The following is a 16,874-nucleotide window of genomic DNA, read 5'->3' on the forward strand; positions in this document are numbered from 1 at the left end:
CCACGTAGGGAAGTTCTGTCTGTTTGGGATCGCTGCAACTTGTTTTCGTCTTCTAAATTGTATAAATTTTTTACATGATGTCTGTGTGGACAAGTTGTGGTTTGATGTCATTCTATTGAAAGGTGGACGCGGAGTCCTTGAGTTGGGATTTTTCCTACGACATTGAACTGTACACGTACGTGGGGTGGAGCATGAGGTGACGAACGTGCTGACCCGGAACGGTTATGCGCGCGGCTAAAGAGAGAGCCATGTTTTGAAATACAGGTTGAAGTAGTAATGTTTTATTTCGTCTTACTGCGAAGGAGCTGATAGACTATGACGGGGTGACGTGGAGATTTTTTTTTCCATTAAGAATCCAGGAGGTCATGGTAGGCGCGCGCCTGTTTTAAAATAAAAAAAACACTTTTGAAGCCAAAGGAAGCTAGTCTTAGTAGGCATGATACTTTTGCATTAGCATCCATTTACACGTGATAAGTTATTAAATAAAAAGCGCGCCCTGTTTTAAATTGAACAGTATTGAGGGAGTCAGGTTGATTGCAGCGGGGATTGGCTGATACCGCTGTATTTGCAATCGGTAGATCACGTGGTTATTTATGTATGTTCTGTGATGTGTGTATGTTTTTGTGGGTGCCTATGTTGTTCTTGTAAAATTGTTTAAACGTTGTCGAATAAATTCAACCATACTACAAGTGAGACGTCACAGAAAACTACAAATGGAGGGCGATTTTGATCGTGACACCGAATGGTTTGACCTTAATGTACTTCCGGTTCATAGTGGGAAGTTAAACTTAGATGCACAAGTTAAGAATGCTTCCGGGGTTGCAGTCGGAGCCATGCGAAAAGAACGTCGATGAAAAATGAAGGAAACATTGTTGATTGATTGAATGGAAGGTTGTCGCTGATTGGTACATGGGACTTTTGTATTTTCTTTGAATGGTGGGAGAGTCGTACGGAATTGTGTAATAAGTGTATCAAATTATGTGAAATGCTAGAATGCCTCCGAAATAAGATGAGCCGTTTACGGGTGATTTGTTTAAAGCTATTAACCCGTTTACTGAATTACCGTACAACACTGCGGTTTGAATGCTGCATGATTTGCAGATAGCGGATTGATAGAACGTAACCGTTTATTGTTTTAAAATTAATGCAGAGGGTGTGCGTAGGTATTTTCGAAGGTTTGAGAAAGTGGGAGACTTGTTGAGTTAGGTGGGGGCTACCCTGGTGGATTGGGAATTGTAAGTGAGACTTGGATATTGGGAGATTTTGTTTGATTTTCTTCAATATCCTTAACTGTAAGTTGGCTTTGGGTAAGTTTAGACTGGTGTGATGATGGCGTTTGTTTTTCGAATGGGAATGTGGTAAAATAGGTTTTGCGATGTGATGAATGCTAAAAAAAATATTCCGCTACCCCTCTGAATGGGAAAAAGAAAGAGAAAAAAAAAGAGAAAAAAGGGGGGGCTGTGTGTGTGAGTTGGGGATTAGTCATGTGTCCTCGTAATGTGAGTTTTTCTCTTTTCTAGGTAAGAGAAGAATGATAAAACATAAAATAAGTAACAGTTTTTTAAGGATGTTGCTGAGTTCTTGTAGAAGAATATTAAATTAGTGTTTTTATTTTTTATTTTTTTAGTGACTGAAATTGACAGTCTTTTATATTATACTATTTTTGATAAAGACGATAAGCTTGTTAACTTTCTCTTTTTTGGGCAATTGAAACAAAAAGAATAATGATGAAATAATAGCATTTTGTATTGAGCTATATTGAGTTAAAATAATTATCCCTATATCTGTACAGCTGTGGCTGGATTTAGGATAGTTGAATAAGAAGTTGTAAATGTTTTTGAAGTCAACATAATAATTATGATGTTTAATATTTGTTTTTTCTCTGAGTGTGTCATTTCAGAAACTGATGCTTAAGTTCCAAAGCGGATGGGGTTTTGATGACTATCTGCAAACGGGATGCACCCAGCTCTACTGATACGTTGTATTTGCAAGTATTTCCAGTGGCTATTTTTAAAGGGCTTTCTCTGAAAACAAATTATGTGATAGTTGAAATATTTTGGGGAAAACAGGAAGTGAACTATCTTGCTATGATACCATCCTCAGTCTGGCATTTTAAATGCATTGTATCAAGGAGTGAGCATTTTTTTGGTCAGGTGAGCTCCCAGAAAGGCCGAGGTGTGTCATCGGGTTCACAATTGCAGACAGCAACCTCCAGCATCTGGATGTACGTGACAGGAGTCAAAGAGCTTCACGCCGCAGCACAGTTATTCTCCTCCTGTGCCTACAGACAATCATGATGCTCAAATTCCTCAATGCCCAATGACTGTGTACACGCCTCATTCCAGTGACTTCTCCCCTATGGCTGTTTTGCATCCAGAGGAAATCTAAATGCCTGCTTTGAACATTGCTGACACAACAACCGCCGTCCTGACATCTGCTGGCCAATTGTAAAATGTCACAAGGAGTCAGAAAGCAAAGCAGCGATTGGCTGCCGTTGAGAGAAATCACATCAAGAAAAGCAGACTACTGTTGTCCTCATCGTGTTGGGCCTGCCTCCTCACCTGGCTGGGAAAAAGGACAGAAAGGAGCCTTCAAAGACACGCTACAGCAGGACTGCATGTTAGACTCGTCACACAAGGAGGTTTGGCAGCTCCGACGAAGGCTGAAGTGGCAGCTGAAATTGTCACCAAGTGGAACAAGGAAGCGCCGGTAGCGACTGCAGAACTGGAACATTGGAATCGTTTGGAACAATCGATTGGCAAAAAGAATCCATCCTTTGGAAGGTTGCAAATGGCAACCTCCCCACAGCGACATCTGCTGGAGGACTGGACAAAGACTAAAAAAAGATGGAGGTCCGAATGGGGTGTGATCTTGCTCAAAGAAATGCTACACGAGTGGTATGCAAGGCATTTTTCATGTGTTGGATGGGGAACTGTGATCTATAGCAAGGTATTTCAGGAAATTGAACACGACATATGTGAATTTGAAATGAGGGATTAAATTAATTTCAATCTTAGTTCCTCTATTTTATTATTGAGAAGGGCCTACTAAATTTTTGCCTATTTTCTTGGGATAATCAGTTTCTGAATTGGTACAATGGGAATTTAACTAATACGCTACGATATACTTTTGTTTTCCCTGTGGGGAACTTTTTCCTGGGCTCCGTCCAGCTGCAGTTAAAGTTAAAGAGGAAGTGCAGCATTAAGTAGAAAATTTCCCAGAAGTCTTCACAGAAGTATATGTTATAAATATATATATTATCTAAGTATATGTTCTATATACATAATATTGAATCATACATCTTATCATACTGAGTTACTGTTATTTAACAAATAACTGTGAGTTTGATGATTAATTTTCGATTATTATTTTTTTCTCACAGCACTGTGATTTATGAATCCCAGATATATTTTTGTGCTGTGTTTTTACAAGCCCCACTAATCTGTAGAAGAGGTGAGGTTGATTAGCAGGTTGAGAATCATTTTTAGTTTGCTTAAATCTAGGAGTATTGTTTTTCATGTCCCCAAAGTTTTCACAATGTAGTGTTTTAGATTATATCTGCTTGTGCTAATTTTTTGCAGTGTCCTGCAGCTATCTCGGTTGCCTCACAATCTGATTTTGAGAGTTGTGAATTTTACGACGTCTTTTGCGGGAGGCTGTAGTCTGATAGTCCTTATTTATGAGCTAACGGAGTCTTGGTGTGTCTTCCCTTTGATGTACCATGCGTGTTTGTAAAGATCTGTAGATCTTTGCCCAAATGAGGGAGAAAATAACAAAAGGACAGTTCATGTTTAAGAAATTAACTAATGTAGACGAATTAGAAAATGAAATACAAAATTAAAAGGTTGTGGGTTAGAAAATTAAAAACAAAATTAAAAACAAAATTAAAAAGGTTGTGGGTTATCGGCCTACACTCCAATTGACAGGGTGAGTTTGAATGGGATAATTCACAGTTTGAATATGAAGAAATCTACCAGAGGGAATCGAGCGGAAGAAAGGTAAGTTTGCAACGGGAAAGAGGAAAATATCGCCAATAAAGGTAATTATATTATATTATATCTTTTATCTCAGAAAAATGTAATGTTTGGAGCCCAGTGTTTGCAAAAGAGTATATATGATATGAATATGTGTGAGCTTTTCCCAGGATGTCACGGTTCGGCCGGTCGTGAGATTCTGGGATGAGATTATATGATATGCTAGTAAAATGATTCCTTTCAGGATGGTGAAAGGCACAGTCATGCAAATTTAGAACAGTAAATGTCGAGGTAAAAAAATACCTACAATTATATGAAATCTATTTGAAAAATAAATAGTTACAAGCTTTGTCTGTTGTATTAATGAATGAGTGAATGTCATTCAACGCAATCAAAGGCTGGGCTCTATTTCAATGTCACAAAAATAGATATTTTCCTGTTCCAACAGTGCAGGACCTACGGATCTTAATCAAATAACATTTACTAATCCCAACTAACAAAAACTATCAGGGTTTTTCCTCCAAATAAAATTTATGTGAGTTTATGAGAAGATTAAATGAACATGTTTCGCTCTCAGGTTGATGACAGAAAGGAGAAGGAGACAACATTCCACAACTGGTCTACAAGGCTGCCGGAAACGTCCCAGGCTCAACAACGTCAGGAAAACAGGAAAACAACGTCAGCTGATGTCCCAATGTCCAGTTCCGGAGCTGCCGTTTGAGGACATCATTTGACCTTATTGAACGGAGGTCAAAATCAAGTGCCTTTTCTTGGGCAATCATTACACGAAGAGTCACATTTTCGGGCAGAATAATCCCGGTGACATATCGAAGGTCTCGGCAGTCTACCCGAGACCTTAAAGAAGAAAAAACTATTGCGACACTCTTTCCACTCAACAAAGAACTTCATCACAAGATGGCTGAGAGAAGAGAAAACATCTTCAAAAGCTGTCACATCATGACACTTCTTTCAATGTTAATCTGATTTGGTATTTTCCTTTAAAAACAATTTATAAAGGTGTTGAACTCTGAAGAGTTCAAATGAGGGAATGTTAGATTATTAACATTGTTTTTCTGTTTCAATTTATATTTTTCAAAGTGTTTTTTATTTTAGCTAAAGATGTTACAATTGTTCCCCATATGGGAGTTAATCTATAGTCTTTGTTCTTTTCCCTCAATGGAAGTAAGGTTTCTGATTCAATCTAAATGAGGGGATGTCTGTAAATGCAATCAGAGGTCGGTCCATAAAAATCCCTGGTGCCAGGAGGCGCTGGGGGCCAATTGTTTACCCACATCTTGAGTGGATTAAGACAGGAACTGAAGTAAAGATAAGAATGGGGTGTTCTATGTCTGTAGGGGCAAAAGGTACTTCTTTGTCGATGAAGGGGGAGGGGACTTTTTTTGTATAAATGAGTGAATGTATTTTGAGTATGTTACACTTTTTGGACCAGAGCTGTTTGAGCCAGGTTCTAAAGATGTCTTTCAGACTCTGAAATAAAGCTGGCAAACTTCTCCACAAGACTTCAACTTTGAATTTTATTTGAACACGCAGAAATCAAAGAAATTATTTCCAACAGCAACAACTGTCAATCATTGTTAAAGTGTGGCGTTTGCCGTTCACTCAAAGTGGAGGATGTGTTTTCTATTCTGCCAAAATGGATGCGCTAACACCCATTTTGGGATGCATGACGTCAACGTCCGGATCGCTATGCCACCGCATTTCAATTGGATTCAAGTCCAGACTTTTACACGTCAAAACCTTCCTCTTTTTTTCCAAAACCATTCAAAACTTGACTCGCTGATGTGTTTTGGATCATTGTCCTACAGAACCCAAATGGGTTTCAACTTGAGGTAGACCATCAAAAATGTTTTAAGTATAATATGGCTTCACTGTACATGAACGATTTTGGATTGGTTTCTTCTTTTTCAGCTGTTTAAAAAAAAACATTTATTGTTAAGTTTTTCCTTGCCCTCCTGTGGGTTCAAGATCAGGAGATATTGTTAATATTTGTCAACTGTGTACGTGTGTGTGTGCGTGTGTGCGTGTGTGTGTGTGTGAAGCCTTTTGAGATTATTTTGTGATTAAGGGTTATATACTGTAAATAAACCTAACTTGACTTATCACATTAAGCTGGCCAGTCAATTAGCTCTTTTAAAACGAACAAAAATTGTTATTTTATATTTTACACTTTACAACATAAGACAAAATGATGACATTGAAAAAAATAATACATTTTTGCAGATTTTATTCTGTTGTTCAACCACCCCCACCCTTCCACTATCCACTTCCTCCTTGTTTTTTTGTGGTGTGGTTTAGGGAGTTGAATGTTTTGCAAAACAGTCAATGTTCTACCTGTAATTCACATATTTATTCATCATTAACTCATTCACTCCCAGCTATTTTCACTGAAGCAACCCCCTTCACTCCCAGCTGTTTTACTGCATTTTGACTGATTTAGCAAAAAATATTGTGCTCTATTTGCTAAACATGGAACCTACCAAACGAAAGATTAGAGTCTCTTCTTTCATCAGGAAAAAATTTATATTTGTATCTGTTTCTTTTACAGCAATTAGCATTATAATATAGCTAAGTTTGATCATTATTCACAAATCTGTTTAAAACGGTGGGAAAAAGGGCGTTTTTGCAACATGGCTCTGGGTGATCTCTTATACTCTGCTGCCACCTGCTGGCCGTTTTTGTAATAACTACTATTACTTCAAGCACTCTCTTCAGGTCAGAGGCTGCCTCAAAGCCTTCTGTATGCTCTAGTATAAAAAACATTTAAAAAATTGGGACCATGGCAATATTTAAAATAGAACATTTTTATACGTTTTTGGGAGCAAATTAGTTAAGGGACGAATAAATGCTTATTTTATTCATAATTCATTTTATTCATAATGTTTTTGAATTAATCAGCCAATTAATCGGTTATCAGAATTCTGCTCTACCAAATATCACAATCGGACAAAAAAGGATGCTAGTTTGCAATTATGATAACATCTAATGAGTGCATATTTTGACAATGCTCTTGACTTCTGTTGAAGAGGTCAAGTTTATTTTTATTTTTTATTCCCTTTATCACTTTATTGCAATTGAAAATATATTAACCAAAATCTCTACATCTCTGTAGTGTTGTAAATCATTACAAAATGTGGAAACTCAATAAATAACTCATGGCTGTCATTAGTAACTGACATGCTTAAACAGTTGACTAACTTTCCCACTGGCAGAAAAAGCTTACATTTTATTCATTTGTCACATCTTAACATTCAAAGCAAATCAATGGATAATTGTGCGAGAAAGGTCAAGCACCAACAATTAACGTTGCATCAAAAGTGGAGAATATGTCAAGATATGCAAATTTGACATCATTCTAAATTAAATAGTTTGGGACTTCATATAATTTCACAGGAAATGCAATGGAAATGTTTCACATGTGGTACACGGTAGGCTATATATGACATGTTTACATGTAAAACTAGACTTTAGGTTCTACTCATGAAATAGACCAGCCGGAAGGAATACAATGTATCAATGATGTAAGCAGTAAGGTTGAAACAGGTCATGAAAGTGACAACCACCAGCAAATTCCACCCGCATCTATTTGGAAAGGTATTGCAGATGCTCGGTCTGGGGTTATCCTTTAAGCTGTAATAGGGCCATATGACCACAGCGGTGATGTACATCAAAACGGCCGACACATTGCACACAATAAGAACTTTATCAAACGGTGCTGGGAAGACGGAAATAAGTCGGCATATGGTACAGATGATGACGAGGAGTGCAAAAATGAAGCAAATGGAGTAGACGGCCACACACCACTGGAGCCCTGGGAATAGCGTGTATGGGATGTACTGCAAGCACACGAAGATGATGCAAGCCACGTAGGCCTCGAGCACCTTCAGGAGACCTGGGACTGTCGAGAGAAAACTGCTGATCTCTCCGGTTTTGGCCAGGAGGTAGCTAATCTCCGCAACGTACAAGCCGAAGACGAAAAAGGAAATTGCAGAAGAAGCAATCAGTTGGGAACATGTAGGACACGTGAAGTAGTTGGCGAAGATGATGGATGCGCTAAGCACCTATAAAAAAGGAAACATTTCAAAATTAGTCAACACTGTATGTCGTAAGTTTACCTTAAAATAACAGCTCTAAAATCATTTTAATGATATGTTGGTGTGTAGTAAGCATGCAAGTGTTATGGCAAAACAACATGGACACCTTTCGGTTATTGTTTCATGTTGATTTGCTTGACGCCTCTACTAGATATTCCAAATTCACTGGTCAAGAATTATTGGAGAATGAGAGTCTACGACAGAATCTTAAGGGTTGTGTCACTGCAGAGTGTCTTCACACAAGTCATCAAAGTAGTTGAATAAATAAAGCCTCTTTTTCTTGTACTGTTTAGTAGCCATTATCTAGCATACCTTAAATCAATTGTCAGTGCAGTTTGACCACTAGAAATGTATACTTTACGAAGGAGCAAAAACGTTCCTACTTTGCATATTGGCATGGATTCAAGCAAATCATTGTCTGCTTCCGCCATGAGTGGAGCCGCTTCTATTCACGGTGAATCAAGTCGGCTGTGTTCACGCCCATAACGGCTCAAAAAGCCTGTTTCTAACTGCGGCAAGCCGCGTGCGACTACGAAAACACCACAATTATGCCACGCCTTGCGCCACACAGGTCGAGCATGATTATAGAGCCTGTAATGTTATGAGAGTAAGGATGTATTTTTTAGCATAACTAAGTCATAAATTATATAAAGGCCATACTGAAAATAAAATCAAGTGTTTTTTTTGTTTGTTTTTTAAAGTAATGTTAGAAGTTATATTTTTATGAGACTAATGCCCCACAACCACCCCCCAAAAGTAAGGGATATAAATGTATACCAACTGACTATCACACTTCCACTTTTCCATCTATGCAAGGTACTGCATGCCTAGATGACGCTATTGAGTGATTTTTGTTGCTGTTGCATTTTTCCATTGGATATCATTAGTTCCACTTTTTCATCTAAATGAATGGAGGGTACTTTCAGATGACACTTTTCCGTATAAATTTCAACTTGCTTCAAAAATTCACGGCAGGTTCAAGTGTTCTTTTTATTCATTTATCTTTCAATTACAATTAATACTTTGTAATTTTCAAATAATTTATCTTTTCAAGTATTTAGCTTAGCATTTAGATTCCAGCATTCCCACGCAATTTCTGTAGAAATTGCACGTAGTCTAGTTTATTATTTATTTTTATTCTCCTCACTTTTTTTGCCGAGAAACAACTCCCACATAATACTTCCGATTTACAAATTTCAACTTTCTTCAAAAATTCACGCTTTCCAGGGTATTTATCGTCTGATTCCACATTGCTTACAGTATTGGCACAATTTAACGTTAAATATAAATGTTTCCCCATTCATTTTCAATGGGACTGACATTGGACTTTTTCTAAGTTCCACTTGCCACGGCCACTTTCATGCATACAACTGATCATCATTACTCTCTCTCTCATACTGCTTAGTGGTGCACTTGGTAAAATGCATTATCCAGTAACCAGGAAGTTGCGGGTTCAAATCCCACCTCCGACTGTACATTGCAAATGTATCCATGGCAATTATGCTAAGTGATTACATGCTAACTAACTAAGTATCAGAATTCAACTTTTCCATCTAAATGAATGGAGGGTACTGCATGCCTAGGTGGCGCTATTGAGCGATTTTTGTTGTTGTTGCATTTTACAATGGGATATCATTAGTTCCACTTTACCATCTAAATGAATGGAGGGTACTTTTAGATAACACTTTTCCATATAAATTTCAACTTGCTTCAAAAATTCACACCTCCCGGGTTCAAGTGTTCTTTTTATTTATTTATCTTTCAACTACAATTAGTACTTTGTAATTTTGACATAATTTATCTTTCAATTTACTTCATAAGCATTCAGCTTAGCATTCAGCTATTAGCATTCAGCTTTCAGCATTCCCATGCAATTTCTGCAGAAATTGCACTTAGTCTAGTTACTTTCTGATTTTGTGTCTAAGAATCATGAAATCTAATACAGTACTGCAGTCGCCAGTCAGACTCAACGCAAGCTTTCTAGCAACATATCTCCAAAGTTACAATGGGTTACAGGTGCGAGGTTAACGACACAGGTAGCTTCAAATAACTGCTAGGGGAGAGAGCAAAAAAGGTTGGATAACAATGAGTGCATTGCCTTGTTTAGCACAAGATAGAATTTAGATTTAGCTAAAGTAATAACCATCCATCCATCCATTTACTACCGCTTATCCGGGAAATTAAATTGAACCCCTCAACCTCCATGATGAAGACTGACAAGCAATTACATTTGGTGAGAATTTATTATTTGATTTTCTGCGAAGTTGTAGCATCCCTTTTTTGTAATTGTAATTGTAATTAAAAATCTGGTCACCTTTTTATTTTTATTTTTTTTTCTCTGCTAGCGTGTATTCTTGTTGCTACAATAGACACAAATGTGTCCACACGAAGCTGCAGGCACATTGCTTGAAGAGGCAAGTAAACTTATTTTCCTCAACAAAAATGGTTTTTTTTGGAGTTCACAACGTCATACTGTACCTCAGGGGAGCCCAAGTCCCGTCCTCAAGAGCCCCTATCCAGCCTCTTTTCCATATCCTCCTCCAGCACACCTGATTCGCGATCAGGAACATCATGTACTTGGGCACCTCTGCTGTACCTGCTACTAATCTAGACTTAGTTACCAAATTGTACTCTATCTATAAACTGCACCAGATCAGGTAAGCCCATCAGTGGGATCAATTTGTGAACACTCATGTACACTCGTGTCAAGTGTTTAGGTTTTCAAGGTTTTAATATTTAATGCTATGAAATTCATAATAAAGTTCATAAGAACTAAATGTTTCTCGAATAGGTAAAACTGGCATTCATCAACACACATATTCAAATGTAATGTTCAACATATACTTGACCATCAGCGCAACATGTAACTACTCGGCTCCGCTGATGACAGATAGATATGGGGGGGGAAGAATACACACCATGAGTGCGGCCAACATGGCGTAGGCAGCGGTGAAGTCATTCCAGGAAATAGGCAACTTGGAGCTGAGGCTGAGGAACTCCAGCATGAGTATGAAGATGGTGATGACGAAGCAGAAGCCCCAAGTGAACATGCACCACGACCAGAAGGGGTCTATCAATGTGACGAAGGACGCCGCCAGGCTGAAGGTGATGCAGAGGGAGATCACCTCCAGTATCCGCACAATTCCCACCGGCGCCGTCAGCGCCCTGGGGTCAAGTGCCACCGTAATGACTCCACTGTTTTCTGTCATAGTTCTTTGATTATCTTCTGTCCAATTGACAAGATGATCCGACACCCCTTCGACTGGCCTCAGCGGCAAGCTCTCATCCTGCTACTGCTGCTCCAACATCTGCAGCTGTCAACCTGAATGCTACTCCCTTTCCGTTGCCTGCACTTATTTTGCGTCTCTTTTTACAGCAAGTCAATCATCAATGGCGCATGCATGTGACATAGTTCATATTATGTTTGCGTGGGAGGTGATGGCCTCTGTTTGCTTATCACAGTCGAGGTTGTGCCATTAAAAAACGTTTTTTTTTATTGTTTCCTACCTACAGCTCATAGGTTTCACTCCCCACCAAATCTTTGTGTTCATTTAATTGTGTTGGAACTTTAGTAGCTCATATTGGCAAATGTTTTACAAGAAAAAGGGAATATGAACTCTCATAATAGAAAAGAAGATAGGATGTATAACTGTAAGATAAGCTGGAGAATGTACATGCACTTTGGATCTACAGTTTAAAACTCATTTGGTTAAATGGAGGCAGCAACACTGCCTTCTAGTGGATAGAGGAGGGACGGGCCTTTCCAAAACTGAGTACAGCATACAGCAAGACAATTGACAAATATACTGCCCATATGAAACATTTTACATCATATTTACACATAAGCCTTCAAAATATGAACTTTTTCATGACCCCGTTCTCACCAAGTAGGCCGTGGAGTAAAAATAGCTTGGGTTTTTAAGTGAGGTTGATCAATAAAATGCTACAACAAATGCAAATCCACTGTGTATTTGTATGTACCTGTTCTAGCGGCACAAACAGCACAACAAGCTAACAACAATGCTTCAATATGGTTTCATGGTACGTTTATCATCAATGATACAAGCAACACAAAAACTGGGGTATTTTGTAGATAAAACAATGAACTTGAAGCCACATTTTTATGTAGCTATATTAGCAGCCTCTTCCTTATATGTGCCATCATAACAAGGCACCACAGAACAAATATAAAGTCCATGAATTACTCACCAGTAGTAAGTCCATGTAGCTTTCTTTTTCTTCTTGGTCATAGGCTCTAATCTTGTGTTGCCTCATCACTGGGCCTTTTCCTGCTGCAAAGAAACTTTCTAAATACGCCTGCTTTTTACTCCTTTTGCTAACTTGTCGATTTAGCCTCAGCGTATATGCCACCGAGATAATTAGCATTTTGATATTCGTCAAGGGTCCAACGTTTCACAGACAGAATCTAGTAACTTCAAAATAAAATATTCTTAAGCCTCGGATAGTCAATTAACCAGAAGTACATTACTTTTAACTCTGCGGCCCGATCCAAAGTGGCCCACTGCCCGGTCTGCGGCCCGGTAGTTGGGGATCACTGCGCTAAAGAATCAGTTGCAGGTTTCCTGACTGCCCCTAAATGTTGGCATTTTCCATTTTGACATTTTTTGAACAGTAAATCTGCTGATTATTATTTTTATTTATTTATTTATTTTAATCCTTGAATATTATTTGATGGTCCTAAATACTTAACTGAACACACATTCACTTAACAGTTCTCCTTTCATTATTTTTCAAAAAATAAATAACATGGAGCTAGAACTGCAAGCTGCTATGAAGGGCCCTCAGCTTGGGCCACTTCGGGGTAGTCTACAGTGCACGGCGTAAATGACGACGGTGCAGTCGGTGCGTCGCACCGGGGCCCAGAGAGGCGCAGGGGCCCATGGCAGAAGAAAGAAAGAAAGAGAGAAAGAGAGAAAGAAAGAGAGAGAAAGAAAGAAAGAAAGAAAGAAAGAAAGAAAGAAAGAAAGAAAGAAAGAAAGAAAGAAAGACAAAGAAAGAAAGAAAGAAAGAAAGAAAACAAACGGTCAGCGTTATACTTTGTAAATAGAATCTCGGCGGGTCAGTCACGCTGTGGGAAGTGGAAATGATAATTTAGGGCTAATCACCTGACTTCGGCATCTGTCAGTCACGATGAGTCTCGATGACGAGTTGAAAAAAAAGTGGTAGCTCGTGTGCGTGTGTGCGCCATCTTCGTCGTCATGCTTTGCTAACTAAAAAAAAACGCGGCGGGCAAAAACGAAAAGACCATGACGAAAAATAAATATCTTCAAATGGACGTGGTTTCAGTCCCACCAGGCAAAACCTAGTGCCCCGCTCCCTGCACCGGAGTCGAGCAGTGGCTTGAAGGCAACTGGCTCGTTCACAGAAGCGACATTGACACTCCAGCCGCGTCTTGCTTCTTCCAGTGGTCAAAAGGCGGCTTGGAACATTTTTTTGTGATATTTTTAAAGTTTAATATAAATATCACAATATTAAAATGTGGACGCCCTGCAAAAGTCTCAACCACCAACCTTTATTGAAAGGTGACCCAGCCCATATACAAAACACATTCAGGCTTATTTATGCAACTGGATGAGCAGAGGTGGGTAGAGTAGCCAAAAATTGTACTTAAGTAAGAGCGTTACTTCAGAATAATATTACTCAAGTAAAAGTAGTCTTAAAAAATCACTCAAGTACAAGTAAAAAAATATTCGCTGAAAACAATACTCAAGTACTGAGTAACTGCTTGAACATCAAGTCTTTTTTTTTTTTTTAAACAATGTCATCAGACAGACAAAAACATAAAATTATGTGCAAATACTGGCATCATAAAATAAAATAAAAAAGCTTTTTGAGCTCCAACAACAGTGCAAGCAGACACGTTAGTCAAAGCATGCACAATCCATTCGCAAATTGTGGCGTAACTTGCTTGGCGCTGCCTGGCAGTTTCTTAAAGCAAAAGCACCAAGACGTCATCTTTCAGTTGACTCTTTCGAGTTCTCATCATGCTTGCCAGTCTTCAACCAGGGCCACATTTCCTGTATATAAGCAATGCGTCCACGGCCATAATCCCACAATGTGCACCTTTCTCCCTATATCAGTGTTTTTCAACCCTGGTCCTCGGGGCACACTATCCAGCCTGTTTTCCATGTCTCCCTATTCCCAACGCAGCTGATTCCAATGACAGCTCATCAGCAAGCTCTGGAGAAGCCTGATAATGATCCTCCCCTACGTTGGAATCGGGAGACATGAAAAACAGGCTGGATAGTGTCCCGAGGACCAGGGTTGAGAAACACTGCCCTATATAGTGCCCTACTGAAGGGGCACGCCATTTTGTAGTCAGTGTTTCCCACACCATGCTAATACTTGAACGGGCCACCCAAGTAAACTGGCGACTACCCAAGACGTTTTCAAGAAAAGTTAATAAAAAATAAAAAACGTGTTGCGACCAGATATACCGCATGTAACATTAGTTCGCCATCACTCACTTGTGGATCATGTGGAGATGCAAGTAGCAGGAACACCCACCCGAGTCCATCCACACAAGTAGATTTCAAATCTGTGTGAAACACTGGTAGAGGTGTCCGAATTTACAGGGAAGGACAATGTAGGGCACTCAAAATTACCCACAATGCACTCTGAAAAGTAGTGAACATCCATATAGACCACAATGCATTGCAAGTATGAGAAAAACATGGCGTGAGCGACAGCGCGAGAATCAAAGCGATGCATTAAATCAGGATTCACCGGTCCTCAAGGTCTGGAGTCCTGCAGGTTTTAAGGCCTAGATACACCAATCCAACATTGGGAGTCGGACAGTGTTGGGTTGTCTGATCAGTGTCTAAATTACTGTCGTAAAGTCGGATCGAGTTGGAATACGTCGGGAGGGCGTTTCGACATGTTGAATCGGCGTTTGATCACTGTGATTGGCTGTTAGCTAGCGAATCAGTGCACAGGCAAGAAGAGGAAATTGACAAACGTGAATAAACAGTACTGATGGAAAGCCTGGACCATTTTTTTCCCGTTTATTTTGCGCATCGTCACCCTGCTGTACCCTCCGCTTTGGACGTACAATGTCTGTCTGGACAGAAGTTCGGGAAGATGACTTTGTCTCTTTGGTTCAAGAGAGACCGGCATTGTATGATATTACAGTTAAAGGGTATGCCGACAAAGGTGTGAAAGCCAAACTATGGCATGACATGGGGAGGCGACTGGATATAGCAGGTAGGATTTACTTTTATACTTGAGAAGTATAACAACTGTTAGTAATTAGTACATATAATTACTTTTTCACATTAGCTGGCTAACGACATTGTTTATGTTTTTAAACCCCGCCCCCATAATGAGTTTTCCGGTTGCCTTTAGGAATAATGACTGTCGCCGCCGAGGGTATGAGGGGAATTACTTCTCCCACATGTGCTGAAGTTATGTAAGAGTTGGGGTCGGTGCGGTGTGTATTTACGCCATTTTTTTACGCAGCATGCCGACGTTTGGGCCGGCGCCACAGAGGTAGGCGTTGGTCACATTTGGCCGAAGTTGGATTGGTGTATCTAGGCGTATTTAGATGTTTCCGCCCACTAGCACACCTGATTCATATAATGAGCTCATCAGCATGCCTGACAACGATCCTGAGCTTTAATATCAGGTGTGTTGGTAGGCGGAAACATAAAAAACCTGCAGGACAGGAATTGATGAACCCTGCGACAAATATATACTACAGAAATAATTCTAATTAGTTTTAGTTTAAAATATATACAACAAACCAGCCCACTCTCTGACATGTAGGGTATCAACAGGAAGCACATCTCCAGGATCGAGTCATGCAGTGTCATAAAGTGGAAGTATTTTTTATTTTTGTTTTATGCATGGTTCATATAACCTTACTTTACCTTGTGTGTTATTTTGGTGTATTCTGTATTTTGTTTTGGTTGTAGTGCCTTTGTTTTTTTTATAGACTTCCGACTTAATTGACTAATGAACCACGATCGCCTGCACCTGTGCTCCCTCCCCGACCATAGATGGACACGGAAAAATGAAGAAGAATCGATGGGGACGGGTTACAAATAAGCCATGGCTTCTACCCGTCAGCCCTTCTTTCGGATGTCAATGTTGCAAATGATATGATGTGATTGATGAAACCCGTAATAATGTGTCCGAAAAAGAAAAAAATTAATAAAACGTAACAAAACAAACAAGGTGCTCTGAGGGGGGTTCGTAAGGATTTTGGCCCCTCCCTGACCAATGGCGGAGGCACGTGGTGGATATTCAACAATATTGTCAATGCCTACTAAATAATTGATATCTCAACTCCTGAAGAAGATAGAAACATAATTCCAAAAAACATTTCAGAGCTTACACATGTGCCGTTCACACAAACGTTTATTATTATAAACCTTCAATATATTTTCTTTTATTGAACAAACAACTGTGTCGCATCTGCGGGTGTGTTTTTCAACACAGTTGTCATGTTACCTGAATGTTAGGCTATGTTAGTCCATGAAAAGGCATAATTTACTTGTTTTTGTTATTTGTTTAAATGTTTAATGTTCAGTGTTTTGAACAAATAAATGTGTGTAAAATGAACATAGTTTAAAAAAAATGTTTTCATGAATTTCGCTGTTCGGTTTCCTTTTGTATTTATTCTGTACAGGTCAGTAACTGACATTTGCCTTATTGCCGACAAGTGGCAGAAAGCTCTATTGTAACTGAGCAACTCATTGACAATTGTAACAGCTCAAATGCATTGGAATTCATAACATATGCTCTGAAATTATTTTATGCAGCCCAC

The 16,874-nt window shown here is 39.2% G+C and overlaps 1 protein-coding gene and 1 long non-coding RNA gene across 2 annotated transcripts; one reads left to right on the forward strand and one right to left on the reverse strand.

Annotated features, from left to right (window-relative positions):
• Positions 1-209: 209 nt before the first annotated feature.
• Positions 210-5,494, forward strand: LOC147182430 (uncharacterized). The gene is made up of 2 exons (XR_015094757.1): positions 210-368; positions 4,552-5,494. It is a non-coding gene; the product is annotated as an uncharacterized LOC147182430 (long non-coding RNA).
• A 1,965-nt stretch (positions 5,495-7,459) lies between these two features.
• LOC147182431 (myeloid-associated differentiation marker-like) lies at positions 7,460-11,295 on the reverse strand. Its single transcript, XM_086081634.1, has 2 exons — positions 11,005-11,295; positions 7,460-8,053 (listed from the first exon to the last, which is right to left on the reverse strand). Exons 1-2 carry the CDS (start codon positions 11,293-11,295, stop codon positions 7,460-7,462), a joined length of 885 nt encoding a protein of 294 aa, XP_085937760.1.
• Positions 11,296-16,874: the final 5,579 nt, after the last annotated feature.

This window comes from Leptonotus elevatus, chromosome 1 (genome assembly GCF_054856555.1).
Source record: "Leptonotus elevatus isolate MCC_2025b chromosome 1, RoL_Lele_1.0, whole genome shotgun sequence".
In the NCBI taxonomy this organism is placed as follows: domain Eukaryota; kingdom Metazoa; phylum Chordata; class Actinopteri; order Syngnathiformes; family Syngnathidae; genus Leptonotus; species Leptonotus elevatus.